The 18629-nt window shown below is 40.5% G+C and overlaps 1 protein-coding gene across 2 annotated transcripts in view; it reads left to right on the forward strand.

Moving 5' to 3' along the window:
* col27a1a (collagen, type XXVII, alpha 1a) overlaps positions 1-18629 on the forward strand; it is a 67690-nt gene that overhangs the window by 35833 nt on the left and 13228 nt on the right. For both annotated transcript variants that reach the window (XM_035184671.2, XM_035184672.2), the window contains 19 exons: positions 68-112; positions 3457-3510; positions 5104-5148; positions 6951-7004; positions 7240-7284; positions 8199-8252; positions 8553-8606; positions 8845-8898; positions 8989-9042; positions 9939-9992; positions 10142-10186; positions 12004-12057; positions 12153-12197; positions 12310-12363; positions 12453-12506; positions 13776-13829; positions 14481-14534; positions 18235-18288; positions 18577-18621. In XM_035184671.2, the coding sequence (XP_035040562.1) occupies positions 68-112; positions 3457-3510; positions 5104-5148; positions 6951-7004; positions 7240-7284; positions 8199-8252; positions 8553-8606; positions 8845-8898; positions 8989-9042; positions 9939-9992; positions 10142-10186; positions 12004-12057; positions 12153-12197; positions 12310-12363; positions 12453-12506; positions 13776-13829; positions 14481-14534; positions 18235-18288; positions 18577-18621 (972 nt within the window). The remainder of the gene's footprint in view (positions 1-67; positions 113-3456; positions 3511-5103; positions 5149-6950; positions 7005-7239; positions 7285-8198; positions 8253-8552; positions 8607-8844; positions 8899-8988; positions 9043-9938; positions 9993-10141; positions 10187-12003; positions 12058-12152; positions 12198-12309; positions 12364-12452; positions 12507-13775; positions 13830-14480; positions 14535-18234; positions 18289-18576; positions 18622-18629) is intronic.

An 18629-nucleotide genomic window follows, 5' to 3' on the forward strand; every position in this document is an offset into this window, starting at 1 on the left:
TTTCTCACATCTGCTCGTTTTTTTTCCTCTTATTTCTATTCTCTCTATTTCTTGTTTTGATTTTCAGGGAATTCCCGGCGAACCAGGGAAGAGGGGCAAGATGGGTAGGCCGGTAAAGTTTTGTCTCAACATACTTTACAGATAATCTTTCAAAAGTGTGATGAATTGTGTTCGGAAGTGTTGACCTTGAATATGTTATATGATATGAGTGTTATTATTGTGATGTGACGACTCATGATATTCAATGTTCTAATCAATATTATACTTACATACATATTTTTATAATAGCTCTTAAAGCTGCAGGGTCATCAGCCCATTCAAATAAGGCAGTGATCGGTATTAAAATGAAATTTTCAACCTCATTCTCCTATTTGGGTCATACTGAGAGCGTTTGGTGCAAAGAAAATTTACAAGGTCTGCATTTACGTCATTGCTCAATATTTCCATGGCTGTTAGAGGGGTTAACTCCAGCCTGAAGACTGGGGAGTCCCACCAGGCGTATGTCGGGTCTTTGGATGCAACAAGAAAAAGGCTTTTGTTGGAGTATAGGGCTTTTGGTCCCCCCTCTCAGAAAAAAAAAAAAAGCATGGAGTCAAGCCATTTGGAGGAAGTCAGTCAGTCGGTTCTGTGGTGTGTGGGTGTGTGTGTGTGTCCGACAGTGTTCAAAGTCAGTTTAACGCAGTGTGTCAGAAAGAGTGTGTAACCCTGCAACTCACCGCTGAGATCATTCTGCAGCTGTTGTTTATTGGCTTTTCAGTCAATAAGGCATTTGTGGACCAAAGTGTGTAAACACACACGAGCCGGCCTTATTGTGTAATCAGACAAGTGTTTAGGAAGCAGCCTTTTGATGTTAATTTATCATGTGTGACGATGTTTATCACATGTTAGGTCTTTGACACATTAACATATGCATTTAAGATTTGTGGTGTGTATGTGTTCTCAGAACTCTTTCCTCATCTCTAAAAAACAGCAGCAGGTTAGAAGGGGAAGTCATGGTTGCCCCGTTGTAAATGTAATGCTGAACGATCGGATGGTAGCCTACATAATTTCCGTGGTTGTCATAAACATCAATTGCAGCCGTTGCTATTATACTTGAGGATTATGCCTAGTGTTGTACATCTCCTTGACATCGGGAAATGCAGTTAATATCATATGGACAACATTGTTTCACAATCTCGCATTTCGTGGTAAGTCTACCTGGGATGGTTAAAATATTATGGCTGCTAATCAAAATCCCTATTCAGAAAATGAATGGGATTTTTACTTTTGGTGGTAGGCTGTTGAGCTCTACAGAAGTCATTACGCAGTAATTATCCAGACCTGTTGTCCTTTTCTGACCCTAGCACGTGACGATTGAATGACAGCAGCAAATGATGACAATGTGTCACCATGCATCATATTGTTTATGCATATTCCTATTTCTGCCTTTTATAAATGACCGGTACGTGTAACTGGAAAACAGGCACATCATCATCATTGTCATCTGATTTCATGGCCTGGCTTGTGAAATGGAAAGTTAGGACACTTTACAAGATGATGGAGAAGGTAGAAATAGAAGAAACACCTGAAACTGAGCCAGACATTTAAATGGACATATTCTGTCGAGGAAACACGCATAGTCCTCCCTCTACCAACGAGTGATGAGGCAGTTGATATATCTAAAACTCTGGAAAGCATAAAACGTTTCCCATGTGCAGCGGCCAAACAGTTCTGCATTTCAACTTAACCTTTAGCTTTTTTGTTTCATACAACATAGCTTCCTTTGTCTTCCTTTGCCGTTGCGGCTCTTTCAGATAATCCTGGAATCTGAAGATGTGCCCTGCTATTGTGGGTGATTTAAAAGCTGGGGTCGTCTGAGATCATGTTAAAGCAGAGTTACATTAAAAGCTCATGTGACTCTTCACAAGCTTTCAAAGTGTTGTTCTTGGCAAAGCTACATTTTCCCACATTTGTCTGTAGTTCGTACGGCAGCAGTGACAGTTGTATGATTCATCCTCTGGGTCACATTCATGCTTCATTGGTTTCTCACTACCATGAAACAGTCCCATGCATAATATTGACCTTTTTTTAATTCGTTTTTTAGAGGGTGATTTCAAGCCTACGCCAGAAGCCTTGTCGGGAAAGAAAAGCGCCTTTTGTCACACTGTACAATTACAGTGTTGAGTTACGATCGCCTCATTGACCTGATGACAGTAAATTGAAAGATTTACCTACTCAAGGATTTATTATTTGAGTATGACGTCAAAATGCCAAAGTAATACCAGACTGGTTCCATCAAAAATAGATGAATTAAAAACAAAGTGCAAACTCAAATACAAAGAGTTACGTTCAGTCAGCAGACTTTATTTCTAGGGCGAGTCAGAGATTAGAACAAATATACATGCTGTGTATCTAACATCTTGACTCCTACTGAAATAACTGACATTTACAGTAATTAGCATTTGAAAACAATGAGTGGAGGCCAGAGCAGGAGAACCCAAACATTATGTGTCTGGATGGCCGTGCTCCCTGCAGATGTGGTTTCTCCTCACCAGTTGTTAGTATAGCTCAGACTAGCATCCCATTTACTGCTAAATGGACAGAATAATTACTTTTAAAAAGTGTACAGTTGGTTGCCCACACCCAGGGGCTGATAGATTTAATGCTCATAATGAATCCATTACGCTCTCGTTTTGTACATATTTCAGATTGCACTGTCTTTAATGTTATATTTGACTCAGTGAAATTGTTGTAATTGCACTACAATTACAGTAGCAGCAGTTGGTTGCGTAACAGTCAGCGATTTTTTAGAAAACACGCTCTGTAAGTTATTGGCAAAGAAGCGGAACACAAACACCCTCTTGCAGTGAAAAGCTTTTTTCATATTTTACAAATGACTTTCATTATTTTCATGATCGAGGGGGAGATTTGCGTTATTACTTGAGACTGTTTTTGCACCATTGCAATTAGCATAACATTTTACTGTATCTGCTGCAGCCTTTATTGAAACACCTAAATCAAAATTTGAAACACATTTTATGTACTTTTTTAAAAACGATCAACTTTTATGTGCTAGAGGTTGATCTTTTTGATAAAGAAGCCTATTCCCTACATATGCAGTTCCTTGTAGCTTGACATCATCTTTCAGCCAGTAGTTTTTTAATTTGGTTCAGTCACTTACCTCATAGCATCGTCTGCAGGCTGCATTACACAGGTATCTGTTTTCAACTAAGAAGCTTTTTAAAAACCCACTGCACTTTAACCGCTCAGCATAAAATAGCAGACAGACGCAGTTAACACCTAAATACACAGATATTTCCCTTAGTAGTTGTTGAAGACCAAAATAAAAATGTTGCTGCACTTGTTTGTGTTGTCCCTAAGTAGCTATGCAGGACACTTAAAATGTATCATCTGTCTAAGTTTGATTGTGGCTGATGGTGTGCAGCTGAACATAAAAGCTTGTCTCTCTGTCCTCAGGGGTTTCCAGGGGACTTTGGGGAGAGAGGACCACCTGGACCAGATGGAGAGCCAGTATGTTACACACCCTGTTACTCACCCACACACTCTCATACACTCTAATATAACTGATCTGCATGCTCACACGTATAACCTTAGAACCCCAGTTTCAACACACACTTCTCCGGTGTTTTAGTACCGTGACATTTTGGAAGTGGGTAAATCATTCAGAAGTTCTGCAGTTTGCCTCTGTTTCTGTTTTATCTGAAGTCCGTTTTTTTTCACTCTGGACCAGTTTTATTGCGGTATTTAATTTCATCTCATCCCGTCCTCTCTTGTAGACTTGGCACTCGTTCTCAAAACCTGCAGTAGGGGGGGTTGTTAGCTGGTTTGACCTCCAAATTCAACCTTTTCCATTCACTACTGTAAACTGGCCAACAACACACACACACACACACACACACATACACATACTAACTGTATTATTATTGTATAAACGATGTCATAGGATGTCATAAGTAATTATTACCAATTCAGTAAGGATGGGTCAGTCTGTCAAATCTTTCTGTCCTTGTGAAAGACATCAGATTATTTGATTTTAGCTTTTTCCCAAGACTTTTACTGTCATTCCCACAAAGGTCGCACTTCATCAGTCAGAGGGGAAAGCTCCAAAATAAATCCCGAAAAAACATCAGGCAGCTGCTCTTTAAATCACTGAGAAATACATAATAGATACAAAGCATTCATATTTGAAGTTTCCTGATGGCCCGGTTCTTCTTTCATAGACCTGCTGCTTTTCGAGCGTGAATTATGCATCAGATGTTATATTATCATGTATATTTTGTGCAATCTGTGCAATGGGTTTATTAAATCCAAGAAAATATACAGTACTTTACATACGTACGTATGAGCCATTTTTCATTGTCTCTACATTTGAAAAAAGAAAATTGGATGTCTTTTACTTTTCCTGCAAAACACAAGAGTGCACAGGGCAAAGGCTCCACTGTCACTGTGTTTTTTAATGAAATGAAAAAAGCAGGAAAAGGTAGGAAATCCTGCTTTTATCTTTAACAAACACGAGTTATCAGCCATTCTTGTGGCTCAGTGAGGAAGTGCTTGTTCACTATCTTAAATGAGCATGTTGGCATGGTAACATTTACTATGCTCAGCCACAAACAAAGTATAGCTGACATTGATGGGAACGTAGTTAGTTTGCAGGTTATAAACTAATGATGATGGCGCTAGAGGAAAAGTCAAGAATTCATCATCTTGAAACCAAGAATGATTTTTTTCTCATGGTGCTCAATCAGGGGATCCGCATAATCATTAGGGTACAGCCTCTGGGGACCATAAATGTAAAGAGTCTGTCTGTCTTTCAGTTGCTTTTTTTTTTTGAGAGAGAGAGAACCAACCTTTGAATTTGGAAAAGCCACTATGGGGCAATGGGCTCACATCCTCTCCACCTTCACCTCACACTCACACACACACACACACACACACACACACACACACACACACGCACACGTGCATACAGCCCCCTCTCATGAGCTGCGATGAACACTGAGCCACTCTTCTGACCATGTTTGTTTAAAAAAGAGCCAATAACCCCAGAAACATGTTCCTTCTCCCTCTGCCTTCATCTCACTGACTCTCCTCCTCTCTGACTAGGGTGACCTGGGAGCCCCTGGTCCAAACGGAGTTCTTGGACTGATTGTGAGTAGCATTTTGTGTGTTTCCGTGTGCACTCCTATGTGTGCTGTTTACAGTTTAAACATTGTTTTTTCCCAGACACTTATTCCATAAATACATAGCTGTAAAGAGTATGTTTAAGTGAAACAGAATATGCCTGTTTAAGTCACAAAAACACTCCCAATTAGCTCCCATCATCAGTTGCACTGTCAGTCACGTTAATGGAAAACCAACCACCAATCTCCGTAGGTTCTTCACCACTGTAAACATTAAAAATAGTGGATGGCCATTGGAGGGAAAGATGGACGAGAGAGTTATTCTGCTGTGCAGCCTGATTCGTGCAGTTTACCCCTTTGACTTCCTCCTCTGACAAACACTGATGTTTGATCACTATCAAAGACCTTAATGAGACATCCTGTTTTCCTCTCGAATCGCTTTCTCATTAACTATTTTTGTGCAGGAACACCCCCTCCCCGCCCACCTATCACCTTGCCCTCCATGTCTGCCCGGCCCAACAGCCACATAATTGCGTCTGATTATAACGTGTCCCTGGTTTCTCTTGTCGTGTCCCGTCTTCACCCATCGTCGCCGCTCCTCCCGGTCTATTCTAGGCCACCGGTGGTGGTAGTAGGCCTGTAATTGGAGGACCGTCTGATTACAGCTCTGCTCTGAGCTCCGTGTCCTCTGCATCCTTCTGACCCGACAGTGTAATGCACAGGAATCACCAGCAGCACTGAGCTGCACTTCAAAGATATAAATATACAAGCACCCTCCTCTTAGGCCTTAGTAAAAGCAGGTCAGTGCCAGAGGGGAAAGGGTTAACATGTTGACAACTTGGAAACATTTACAAATCATTACAAAAAGTCCCACAACCCCACATACACACTAATGTACACAACACCATCTCTTTATCCTTCTTTGACGTGATTGAGGTTATAGGCCAGTATTTGACACTGGGTGCGCCTGTGGAAGCATGGAAAGCAAATCCACAAGTCTGAATTTAATTAAAGACATTATACATCACAATATAATGATTACAATATACTGATTTGTGCATTTAGGAGATTTGGCCGGAAATATATCTATGATTGAGACAGTTAAGTATCAGGAGGCCCTCTAGAGGTCAGCTTAGGTCTTTGGGGCAAATGACTCCAGTTGGATCCTGAATAAGACTTCATTGCCGAGCTTTAGATTTTCCCATCTGAAGAAGATTTATCCTCACAATAATAATAAAGTCACACATGCAAATACTACAATAAAAACAGAAAGTCGACTATTGAATTCACTGACATGAAACTACACTGTAGGCCTTTGCAAACAGAAAATGCAGAGCTGCAGAAAATGAAAATAATATTCTTGTGATGCTTGTCTGTGCAGAGGACAGCCCCTCTGACTTTCACACACAGTTAATCCAGTAAGGTCTTTAGCTGGCCTGCATTACTTATGCTAAATAAATACATTTTCCCCTTTGCCACTAGGACTAAAATCCTGTTCTGTCTTTCTTCTGCTCTGAGCAGTGATGACCAGCGCTGGTTCAGCAACCGATGTTACTTAAAGCTTTTATTCACTGAAGCATAATCTTGGCTTCAAGCTGCAAGATCTATGACCTATCTCCCCAACTATCATCTATCTTTATATCCATTGCTCTGTGCAATGTGACAGCTGTAAGCAAAATCTGGAAGAAGACAATAAAGCTTATTCTTGCATTTGTGTGTGTTTGTTAATAGAGATGTACGGGTATGAGTAGTGTTTTTTATCATTACCTTATGCAAATGATTTTATTGAAAATGAAAGTTTGTATCATTCATTCTCTATTCTGGCTTTAGGGAGATATGGGACCTCTGGGAGAGATGGGCCTTCCAGGACCTAATGGACTGAAGGTAATTTCACACACACACACAGACACACACACACACATACACATGGAACCTGTTACCTTCCCCTTATTATCTTGCAATGTCTTGTTTGGACCTCTTTTTAGTAATTTTTATGTACAATATAAAACAAGATAATGGAGATTAAGTTGCTGACTCATTATAGTCCAAAATATCAGTTCTGCACAAAACATGAGGGTGAATTTGCGTTCACTAACCCATCTGTTGGTGCTTGTTCCAGGGGGTGCCCGGAAATCAAGGAGAACCAGGACTGAAAGGTGATAAGGTGATCTGAATATTCCTGTTATTGGCCTGGTTTTGAGCAGCATGTTATTGATATGTACTCCTTTGCACCCCACTGCAGCCATCTCTGTCCTTCCTGTAGACATAGAGCATGCTTTCATTAGGTCCTACCTAAGTTTGGAAGTATCTAAACTTGTAATGATTGTATATCTTTGTATAAAGCATGATATTTGGAGGGTTATATGTACACCAATACTCGTCCTTCATGAGTCATTTTCACGAAATGTATTGAAAGATATGTTAAGGAATTTACCCCACCTTTCTTTGTTAGTTAAAAACTTGAAAAAGGGAAACCGCTAAGCTTGCCTAGATATAGAAGTATTTTTTGGTCAGCTAAGCTGCTGGATCCAGCTACATATTTACTGTACAGATATAAGAGTTGTATTGGTCTGTTCATCTTACTCACAGAAATACATGCATAGTATTTCCCACACTGTGAAACTATGCTTGTACAATGACTTTGAATTAAGCACTTTATGAAAAATTCTAAGTTGTGTTTCTATATAGAAAGCATAAATGGCCTTCTATAGATCTGCAAATATCAGGATGGATCTTAGTGATGTATATGATAAAATATACTTCTAACACTTAGGTTCCTTCAGCTTGTAAAAACAAGTATGAATAAAAGATTACACCAAAACTATGCACTTCTCGCGATGCCTTTTTATACAGGCTAATCATTGCAAAGCTAAAACAGTTTATAATCCGTTATATCAAAGGATTGACACAACACAAAGTATTTGCAATTCCAGTCGATAGTATTGTCTGTTGAAAAAGCTGAATGTAATTGATTGAATAGAAAGTTACCATTCTCGCTAATGTTCTTTATTTCTCTTTCTTTCTGTCCGTACCTCATCCATCTTCCTGCGTGTGTTTGTCTCATCTGCTCCTCGTCAGGGTGATCTCGGGATTCCTGGAGAGCAAGGGGAGATGGGGTACAATGGAGACAAGGTACATCACCACTGACCTGCATGCTGCCTTAGACACATGCACATCCAAGGACCCACACAGCCTTTTGTTGCGGAACTGTCCTCGCAAAATGACTTTGCCAGATGTGCACTGTCCAGCTTTTGAAAATTCTTATTTAAATCCTCCTCATTTGACTGTCTAAGCAAAAATCGAATGCTTTAAGTATCATACACCAGAAACGAGATTACAGAAGTTGCGCATGTCTTATGTCTGTTACTCTAGAAAATAAATCTGCATTTTGCCCATGTCTTAGTTTTTATACGGTGTGTTTGTATTGGACAGGGCATCCAGGGAGGTCCAGGGTTACCAGGCGTCCGTGGGACACCAGGACCACAGGTGAGCTCTGGCTTTCTGGCTTCAGAGGAGTGACAATAATTGCTTAGGCTATCTGTCAGTTAGCTAGCTTAGGTTAGCATAAGGCTGGAAACAGCTGTCTTACATTACATTAATAGTCTTGCAAATGGTGTCACTCCTCTCATCTAACTTTTAACACAAAAGTAAATCAGTGTATTTCCCAAAAAGTCCAACTATTCCTTTACAACTTGTCTCATTTTCTGCTTTGTCTTTTTCACAGGGCAAGTTGGGAGAGAGGGGGCCTGATGGTACAGCTGGACCTCCAGGCCCTGAGGTTTGTATTTGCATGTTCAATGCTACATTGAATAAGACTGTCTGTGTTACAGCAAAAAAAGAAATCAATTTCTTTTATTGATCATGACAGGGCTTCCCTGGTGACATGGGACCACCAGGAGAGAACGGCCTTGAAGGACCAAAGGTGAGTAAAACTATCGTCCTGAGTAGTCATACATAAACCAGAACCAGAAGAGTCTACAAACACAGTAACACTGTGTGAGAGTTTGCCATAGACTGTATACAAAGATTGACGACATAACTGTTCTCCAAAAGTGAAGCCAAAGCATCTAGCTTGCCACCACCTGGTTGTAGTATAGGTCATAAATACTGCCTCCTCCATGAGTCAAGGGCCAGAATTCATTAATTTGTTTTTCTCAAAGATAGTTTCTTTCATTTTCGGTAGTATTTATAACACTGATGTTTGTTAGTGCTTTTTTCTCTAAGTTTGCTTTAAATTAGCTATTTGATGCTATAAAAATGGGGTTAAACATCATGATTGACAGCTGAGACTGACCTCGCTACTGCAGCTCCATTTCCTGATCGCTACTGGTAGGGTTCGTATCTAGGATATTGTGCCGTCCATCTTTATATACAGTCTTTCATGCTCACAATGACAATGCACACATGCTTATATTTATCTATAATGTTCAACATGTTCACTATCTTAACATGTTAGCTATAAGCACAAAATACATTGTCTAGCTGAAGCTGACTGGAATGGTGTTGCAGGTATTTGGTCATTAACCAATATATTGAATAATTTAACCCAATGATGGTGCTAGATTAAATATCAGAGAATCACCATAGTTGTTTGGATTCATCCTCTGACCACCATGAATCTCTATTAAGATTTTCAATATAATCCTTGCAATAGTGGTTCAGATAGTTCAGTCTGGACCAAAGTGGTGAACCATGTGTTACCAGCTGACATAGCCTTCCCTACGAACAAGCCACTACCAAGGCTAAAAACATATGTGTAAATACTACAGTTGCCTTCACACATTACCATTAATTTGATTGCTTTTTTCCCCCTTCCAGGGAAAACTAGGGGCCAGAGGTTTACCAGGGCCTCGAGGGGTGGCTGGCTTGGAGGTAAGAATGTCAGACACCAGCCACATCAGAACGACCCTAAAGTGCCAAACGGCATTCAAAGTTTTATGGCACAAGACTTTTCTTAGCTGTGGGCTGCTTTATGTCCCCAAAACATAATTCATGCTAAGGTCAATATCATCTGTTCCCAGGGAGATGAGGGCCCGATCGGACCACCGGGCCCAACAGGACTCGAGGTGAGTAATAAGGCAAACACCTGGTGTTGCTCGGCTGGTGGAAGATAACATGCATCGCTATTCATTTTGATTTAGGCAGCCTAAACCCGATAGCCGTCGTAAATCCTGCTTGTTCGCCTTAAACCAGTATAACATAAAAAGAATATCATGCTTGCTCAATGAAAATATTGTGTCTGTGTGTTTGTGTGTCCTCTTATGTAAGGAGGCGTGTTTGTTTAAACTGTATCCCACACAAGACAATCAAACCATCTATCATGTGCATCGCTGTGGTTTCATTCGTCCTTTTTATATCTGTGGCAAAGTCATCCTCAAAGTTAGAGAAAGAGAGAGAGAGAGAGAGGTAGGGATAGAAATTTCACTGAGTGTATGGAAACACAGCTGCAGTTTGACGGTAAATGCATGTGCACGGCTCACAGACCCTCATTCAAAGCCTTTTGGGTTTTCAAAACAAAGGAAGACTTGCATGGTGTCAGCTACTTGGTCTGTAGTGAAAGCCTGTTCGTGTAACTTTAAAAGGAGAAGGAATTGAATGAGTGATCTCACCCTGCTGTGATTAGTATAGAGCTGCGGTCTAACTCGTTTTACTATTCAGTGTAATTGTATTACTCAGCTTAATTATGCATCTGAGAATAAATTAGAAATGTATTTCAGTGAATAAAGTAGATTATCATTGTGGATATTCTTAGTTTGCATTAGAGAGTCTGTAGATGTGAGTATTTGGAGTTTTATTGTGTCGTTTTTATTGTAGCTCGTGTCTGGATGATTGTCCTCTGCATGCAATCCCTGTTCTTGGCCACCAGGGGGTGTTCAAAGGCATCACGACATTTGTGTTAATGGGCTACTGCAGGGATAAGATTTTCCTCTATCATAGATTCTAGTACCTGTTTTTCTTCTTCAGTTAATCTTCCTCTCAGTCATCCTGAACTTTCTTTCACTCCTCTCAGCCATGAATTCCCCCTTCCCCACTTCCCATCCCCCTTCATGTCTTCTCTGACCCCTCTCTTCCATCGGAGGAGGAAGTGGAGTAAGGCTCCTGCAGGAGCCGTGAGTGATCTCTGGCCAGGTGCCACAGGTCCACCCACTCCTCCACCTCATACACCTCCTCAACCAGCTGTCTTTTAGCTTTTTCAACGCTCTTCTCGGAATGACAACCTCTCCTTTTTTTTACCATCTCCCACACCTTCTAAGTTGCTCCTCATTCCCTCTCCCATGGAGCAATTTGAGTTCTTTCTTTAAGTTTTTCTTTGTTGCCTCGGTTAATGTGGTCACTCGCTGACACAAATCTAGATCAGGTGATAAGAAGTCCCAAATCCTGCACAGCTCATATTAATTCTCATGTTACAACAAAAATCTGGTTTTACTGTTTGTGTCTGGGTAAAATACAGTATTAGGCTGTGCTGTCTTATGAAAGCAGCCAATTTTTTTCTGGGGTAAAACTGTGGAACTGTTGAGTCACTCTGTCTTCAGGAGTTTGGCTTAGACATTTCTGACCCAGAGTTATTGCTAGTAAAAAAGCTCTTAGACCCCCTCTTAACCCTGGGAATTACTGTCTGCGCAAGAAAAGCATTACAGCCGCGCACTTTCACAGCCTGCCAAGACGTACTGTCAGCATTACCTGTACACACCATTACATATCTCAGCAGCGTGTAGAGTAAGCTGCAACAGCTGTAGCCGACCTCCTTGCTCTGTCTTTGAATCGTCCTCTCACAGGAAACAGATCCTTTATAATGATTGAGAAATTGTGATGAATGTTAATGATGCATCAAGTTAATGCTTGTTGTTCACAATTCATTATGCTCTGCTGTGTTGTGTTTCAGGGTAGAATGGGCAGAAAAGGATTTCCTGGGAAGGCTGGGCCAGAGGGACTCAAGGTGAATAAAGATAATACACACAGATGCTCCAAAATATAAGAAATATTAAATATTTTCGAGTGAACAAATGATGATCAATATATTTGTCTCTGAAGGGGGAGCTTGGTGTCGCAGGAACGGTTGGAACAATGGGAGAAAGGGTAAGAAATCATGACATTGCCTCTTTCTGTATGGAGAAGCTGCATTCTTCCCAAAACATCTATCCAAATATTTTTCCATTCATCCATTCAACACTGAGTGTCTGTATTTCAGGGCTTGGTGGGTTTCATCGGACCTGTGGGAGAGGAAGGACTGGCAGGAGAGAAGGTAAAGAAACCTTGTTCTAGTCATCTAAATTAATTCACAAGTCATTACAAGGTGACTTTGAAGTCTGAATGTCATTTGTGTAATGTTAGGGGGATCGAGGGGAGATGGGCCTTCCGGGACCACCTGGAGAAAAGGGATCAACGGTAAGATCTAATGAGGACACTATTTGAAAATGTTAAAATAAGAGCTTACACATGATTTTCTAGGCCAGTGTAAATAAGAAAAATCTTGAAAAATTGGCATCTGAAATTAAACTGTGTGTCTTATTCCCATGGGAATTTACTGTTGTGTGGTGTCAGTGCCCCATAAATATGTCAAAGGAGAAAAGAGGCACAGTGGAAAAGACTTCCAATGATTTACCCTCTGGACAGAATTGAATCGCTACAGGAAGTTGAAGTTCAAGACCTCTCAAGCTTAAACACCAGTGTACTGGGAAATGCGTATCAAGAAAAGAAGAAAAATTATGTTACATGTTCAGCCATATGGGTCCTGAGTTTCATAAGGCACAGCTGTTCACCTACCCTGCTCCTTCAGACAGACCGAGTGGCTTCTCTGTCACATATACTCTGATATGGACTCTCTAAAGTATATGACTGACTACATTGGATAAGAATTTAGTCATCATTCTCACTGAAACAGAGAGGTTTCCTGCTGGCTGACAGCCAGCTGGATTTCTCTGAGGACTTCACCACACACACACAGACATACACTGACATACACACACACACTCATAAGGAAGTTCTCTGTTGGCCCATTCTTTCAGCTGCAAAACAGAAACAGACCCACTGGAAAAGACTGCATCATGCAAACTGAGCGGAGCTGACAGGCGGACATCTATAGCTACTAACAGAGAGCTCATACTGCAGGCGTTTATGATTTATGCCTGTGCATGCGTGAGATCAGCGCTGCCTACTGTTCTATAAGTTTGTACATTACTTAAGTTTTATTGCACTCAGCTGATTTGAGTAGTCAGACTGAGAGTACTCCCCATTATATAGTTAAGCTTGATGTCTAGAAAAATGCAGCCATAAGCAGTATGTTTTCAGTTATAAAATCATCTCCTCAGGCTCTCTGCCTTTCTCTTTCCCCCATTGTCCCTTATTGCTACATTAGATGTGCTTTCCAGTGCACAAAGCACTTCTGCAGATGTATGTTTGGTTGAATGGCGTCCAATTTATTACATAAAAGATAAACAAACGAATTCAGTCTTTAGTGCCTCTACAGTAAAATCCAAATTGAAAACTTTGTGAAAACACGAGTTCACTGATGCCAAATTCATTTTAGTTTCACAGTTTAATACATTTGTGCTGTGTTGCAACAAAAGTACTTGATGTCTTACTGTGTGTTGGAGATGATCATTTGTGTAATACCCTGTTTTCTGTCACTTGTTTGTGTTTGTATACATATTTTAGGGTCACCCAGGGACACCAGGGGCGACTGGGCCTACAGGACCACTAGGAAGACCAGTGAGTCACTATTTATTCTTCTTTTCATTTGATTATAGTTTGGGGTAATACTGTATAATCATGATCTTAAGCCATGGGGACTAATTAGAGATCCTGTCCTAGGTTTGTGATAGGATAGGATCATAATATCCAAAAATAAAATTCAAATAAATTAAATTTCCCAGCTATGATTAGCCACTGAGTATATTTTGATTTAGTCAGTGTCCTCTTTGAGCACATGATAGTGGTGTGCACCCTCAAGGAGCATTATGAGCACTGGCAGCCTCCCGCTGAACCTGCATTACCCTCCTGTCAGTCAAAAGCCCAACACCTATAACCAATTAGAAGCTGCCCCCGCCACCTCCCTCGTCTTCCCCTCGTCGTGTCTTCGCCATTGGTTGACTGGGGGGGCCACAGAGCCACCAAAACAAACATAAATACGGGGCTCAGGGGCGCAGCAGAATGGGATTCCAGAGCAGGCCCTTTAATTGGTGTGAGTGACAGATCTAACAACAATCACCATAGTGTGTTCCTGAGGTCAGGCTGTCCCCTCCCCAGGGTCAACAACCGGGGGCTCTGTGCTCTGTCAGTGTAAACCTTTGTTTAATCGTCCTCTTTTTCCCTCACCCCCTCTCTTCTTTTCTTTATCCTCCTTTTTCTTTTGTTTGTTAGGGCCCCCCTGGAGCGACTGGGCCAGCCGGTACCAGAGGACCAAAAGGCTTGCGGGTAAGTTTGAAGTTTCCCACCTGATGTTTTCGCAGCTTTGGCGTCCTGCAGTCAGCGGATCATATCCCTGCAGCCTTAAGAACGGATCATAAACTTGGCAAAAGAGCGCAGATACACATCACTGCTCTGTTTTTCTTTATGCTCCGCTGTGTGATCTCACGCTGTTGTCGAGCCATTGGAAAAAACTTGAGTGGGTGAACATAACGATGCGACTGCCTCTGAGCTGATGTCACATGTGTTTTAATGGACACAGGAGCTTGCATAACACGTTCTCGGGTTCAGTGTTGAAGAATGAGTCTATTTCATCCTTTTCAGAAGTCAGTGCCCATTATAGCTGCTGAAAAGCTCCAGTGACGTAAAACAAACTATTCTAAATGGAACAATAAGTGCTTCTTATAGGAAAAACCCACAGTCAGTCTAACTACGTGACAGTTGTTATGGAAAACGGGACCTGGCTTTTGTAGAAGTTGTGTTGGAGAGTTGGAAATTTAGTGATTTGCATGAAGAAACATGAAACAAAAGGCTTGAATCAGCTTGGGGCGTGTTTACAGGGAGCCACATTCACAAAAAGGACACATAGCATCAGTTTTTAGATCTGTAACTGGGAACAGTTCACCTATTGAGATAAGACAGGCAACATCCTTCGTATCTTATATATTTCCTCTTAAAATATTTTTCATCGCAAAGCTTTTATGTATGTTTGACATATACTGTGTTTTACTTTGTGTGTAACTTTCATTTTAACTATTTTAAAATGATCTTTTTTTCTTTTTTCTTTATGTGAAGTATTTTGTAACTTTGTTTATAAAAGTGCTATATACATTAATAATCATTTTTCCATATGCTAAACTAAAGGCCTGTTAGAGAATAGGTTCATTTCAAATTTTTTCTTCACATTACTGGAGTAATTGCCGGATTTAGACATTTCTGAAAGCTTGTGGAAAGGAGAAGAGGAAAGATGTTTCACATTAGCATCAGACAGAAAATATAACATATTGCAAATGTACAGTTTCAGCTGTAATACAAAAGAAGATGTGTTGATAAATAGACCTAATTCCAGAAACTCAGTTGTCAATCACAAGCATAAATAATAACATGAATTATAGTTGCACTCCATATATGTCTTTCACTGGAACACCTAAGGATACTGAAGTAATCTGTGTCTTCTTCCAGTATAACATTTACAAAACATGTGGGGAAAAATAAAAAGAGAGACAGAAAATAAAAGACAGAAAAATCTAAAGAAATTACAGAACTATGACATATTTATAACTGCCAAATCAATCTGCACATCATCCATATTTGCAGAATCAATACTTCTGTTTTTATTTTACAAAACAAAGCCTTACGCAGTTCACAATAAAACTTATGTAACTCCAGTGTGTTTTGTGAAAGATGAAAACAAGATGGACAGCTATAATATGAGATCAGATAAATAATACTGTATATATAATCTGCCCCCTAGAACATCATAGCGCAAATATCTTTTTGAATTCACAGTTCAGAGAGGGAATTAAAGTGGATTCAAAGAGTATTTAGTGGCAATAACTCATGACAATAATGACTCATAATGATGATGAGGGCTGTAACTATATAGCAATGATGCATGATACAGTAAAACTGATGTTCACTCGGCGGTGTAATTCCCTTTGTCCTTTGATTTGCTTTTTGTGGAGTGCAGACCATGTAGCTCACCTTTTTAAACGATGTCTTTTATCACCACGGTCCACTGATCCAGCTGGAAAGTGGGATAGAATCACATTGAGCTTCTTTATCTGAGCCGTCCATGGGAGATTGGCCTCACTGTGGTTGGCCTGGACACACTCTGATATCTCCAGCTGGTTTTTCAATTAATACTAATGTCAGCAGTTTCCACTGCCAGTAAATCTGTCTGCTGCTTCATGACTCTTTTTCTTTTGGTCCAAAAGCCAAAAGAAGCAGAGGTGGTTCGATTATTGACATAACCTTAGACAAACACTCACTCAACACTCTAAACGCACACTACTTACTATTGTTTAATATAAATAAAAACTAAATATACTAGATTTAGTTTAAGAGGTCATGGATTATCTGACTGGACCAAAACAACATTAAGTTGTACTAAGATAGACAATTTAACATCTCTCAATAACAGAGAGAGCATCATATTAAAGATTGTATTACTCTTCTGGCCAGTTCAACTCTATTTCATGTCCTTGGCTTGAATATCACATCTTAGAGTGAAATGAAACTGTATACAACTAAGAATGTTTGCACAGATTCTCAGACCACATGTGTTGTAGACATTAACCACTTGGCATGAGGCACAGGGCACAGAAATGTAACAACCAGCTTCGCTCTCTGAAACATGGAACTAGAATTTTGTCTAACATGGAAAATACTGTCAATCCAGGACAAGATGAAACCCCATGTTTACGCCAAATTGAATAGAAAACTAGTATTATAGTTGCGTCTGGTTTTCTGTCTGTATTTTATTTGCACGTGTAAATAATATTTGAACTTGTGGGGTTTCAGCCATGAGGAATCACCAGTCAGACTTATCATGCTTTCTTACTAATAACTCCACATCTCGTCTGACCTGCAAAGTCCTGCTAATGTTTTCCATATTGAGGAGCATATTAATCTCATCAGTCCTCCCTCTCAGCAGTTGGTGGTTATTACTGAGCCGGTCTACATAGCTGTGTTTGATTGTTTTGAATTCATGCCTCTGCTTTTCCTTCTTCTGTTTGAAAAGGGTCAGTCTCGTGCTACAAATGAAAGTACCTCAGGGTCATTAATTAACTTTGAAGCATGATATCTGAGTGTTATCCCCTTGGCCTGATAGGGTGAAATATTTTCCCTACACATCGGCTAATCAGGCTATGTAAACGTAACCAGTGGGTAGCAGGTACCCCAGACAGGAATGTTAATGAGTGCTGCTCATCCAGCTCTATGTATAATAGGCTTATAGCACCTCGAACAGCGGCGCTCTCCACAGGCCAAACTCCCACTGCGCCCATTCAACCACTCTCACATCACGGCTGCCTGTGTGGCTGTTTCACCTCAAATTTGCTTTTTTTTCTTTACAATAGTTAATCATTTAGATCACTGCTTGTTATTTATAATTGAGTGTCATGAATGCTGAGGGTCTACTCAGTGTCAGTGAGCCAGCATCCTCCACAGTATAGATGAGAGTGTGCAGGTGTACAGCAGATGGACTGTATTGGTCCACTGCCTGGCTCCCATTTATTATCACTGCTCACTGGACTAGCAGGCCTTTAAGCACTTTAGATTGATTATGTTTGACAGCTACACCCATGTTATCTAAACAGTCTCTGTTCTGACGGTGTGTGTGTTTAAGTGTGAACAGTCTGTATCTGCATGCACCCAGACTTTGTGCCCTGATTCTAGAATTAAGATATGCAAGTGCAAGTTCATAGACCAGTGGCTTTCATTGCCATATGTGACACCTTATAGAGATAACTGTAGCCATTCCTACACTGACCTGTATACGCATATATACACATTCACTTTTACACACACATCCACATAACATATATTCTTATTTAAAGCTGAAAAGAGTAGTTTACAGGCACAGTCACGTGGACTCTGTCATGTCAGTGTCTTACTATTCAGAGATGTTTATTTACACTATGTTGTGGCTGTCAGGCTGTGTTACAGCGACCTCTGTTGGTGAAATGACAACTGTCTTGTGTTTCAGGGAGCGATAGGACCTGACGGTCCTACAGGAGAGATGGGGTTAGAGGGCAAGAAGGTAAGAAATGTGCACATTCAGCTAAATTTTGTTGTTGATATACAAAACAAGAAACATTAATGAAGTCAGACAGTGCAGGCACAAGAGTAATGACCATGAACTATCATAAAACAGCATAAATTGATTCCTCCTGCAAAAATGTTTATAAGAGATTCTCAAGACTAAAAATGCATCACATGCACCAAGAACAGCAAGCTGCACATCCTCTCCATCCACTCAAAACACAGGAAGTACTTTAAGCTGACATTTCTCAACACACAGCTATCTCTCATCCTTCTCTCTCCACAGGGTCTTGATGGTCCTCCAGGAAAATTAGGTTTCCCTGGACTACAGGTAAAGCA

This window comes from Hippoglossus stenolepis, chromosome 18, assembly GCF_022539355.2.
Source record: "Hippoglossus stenolepis isolate QCI-W04-F060 chromosome 18, HSTE1.2, whole genome shotgun sequence".
In the NCBI taxonomy this organism is placed as follows: Eukaryota; Metazoa; Chordata; class Actinopteri; order Pleuronectiformes; family Pleuronectidae; genus Hippoglossus; species Hippoglossus stenolepis.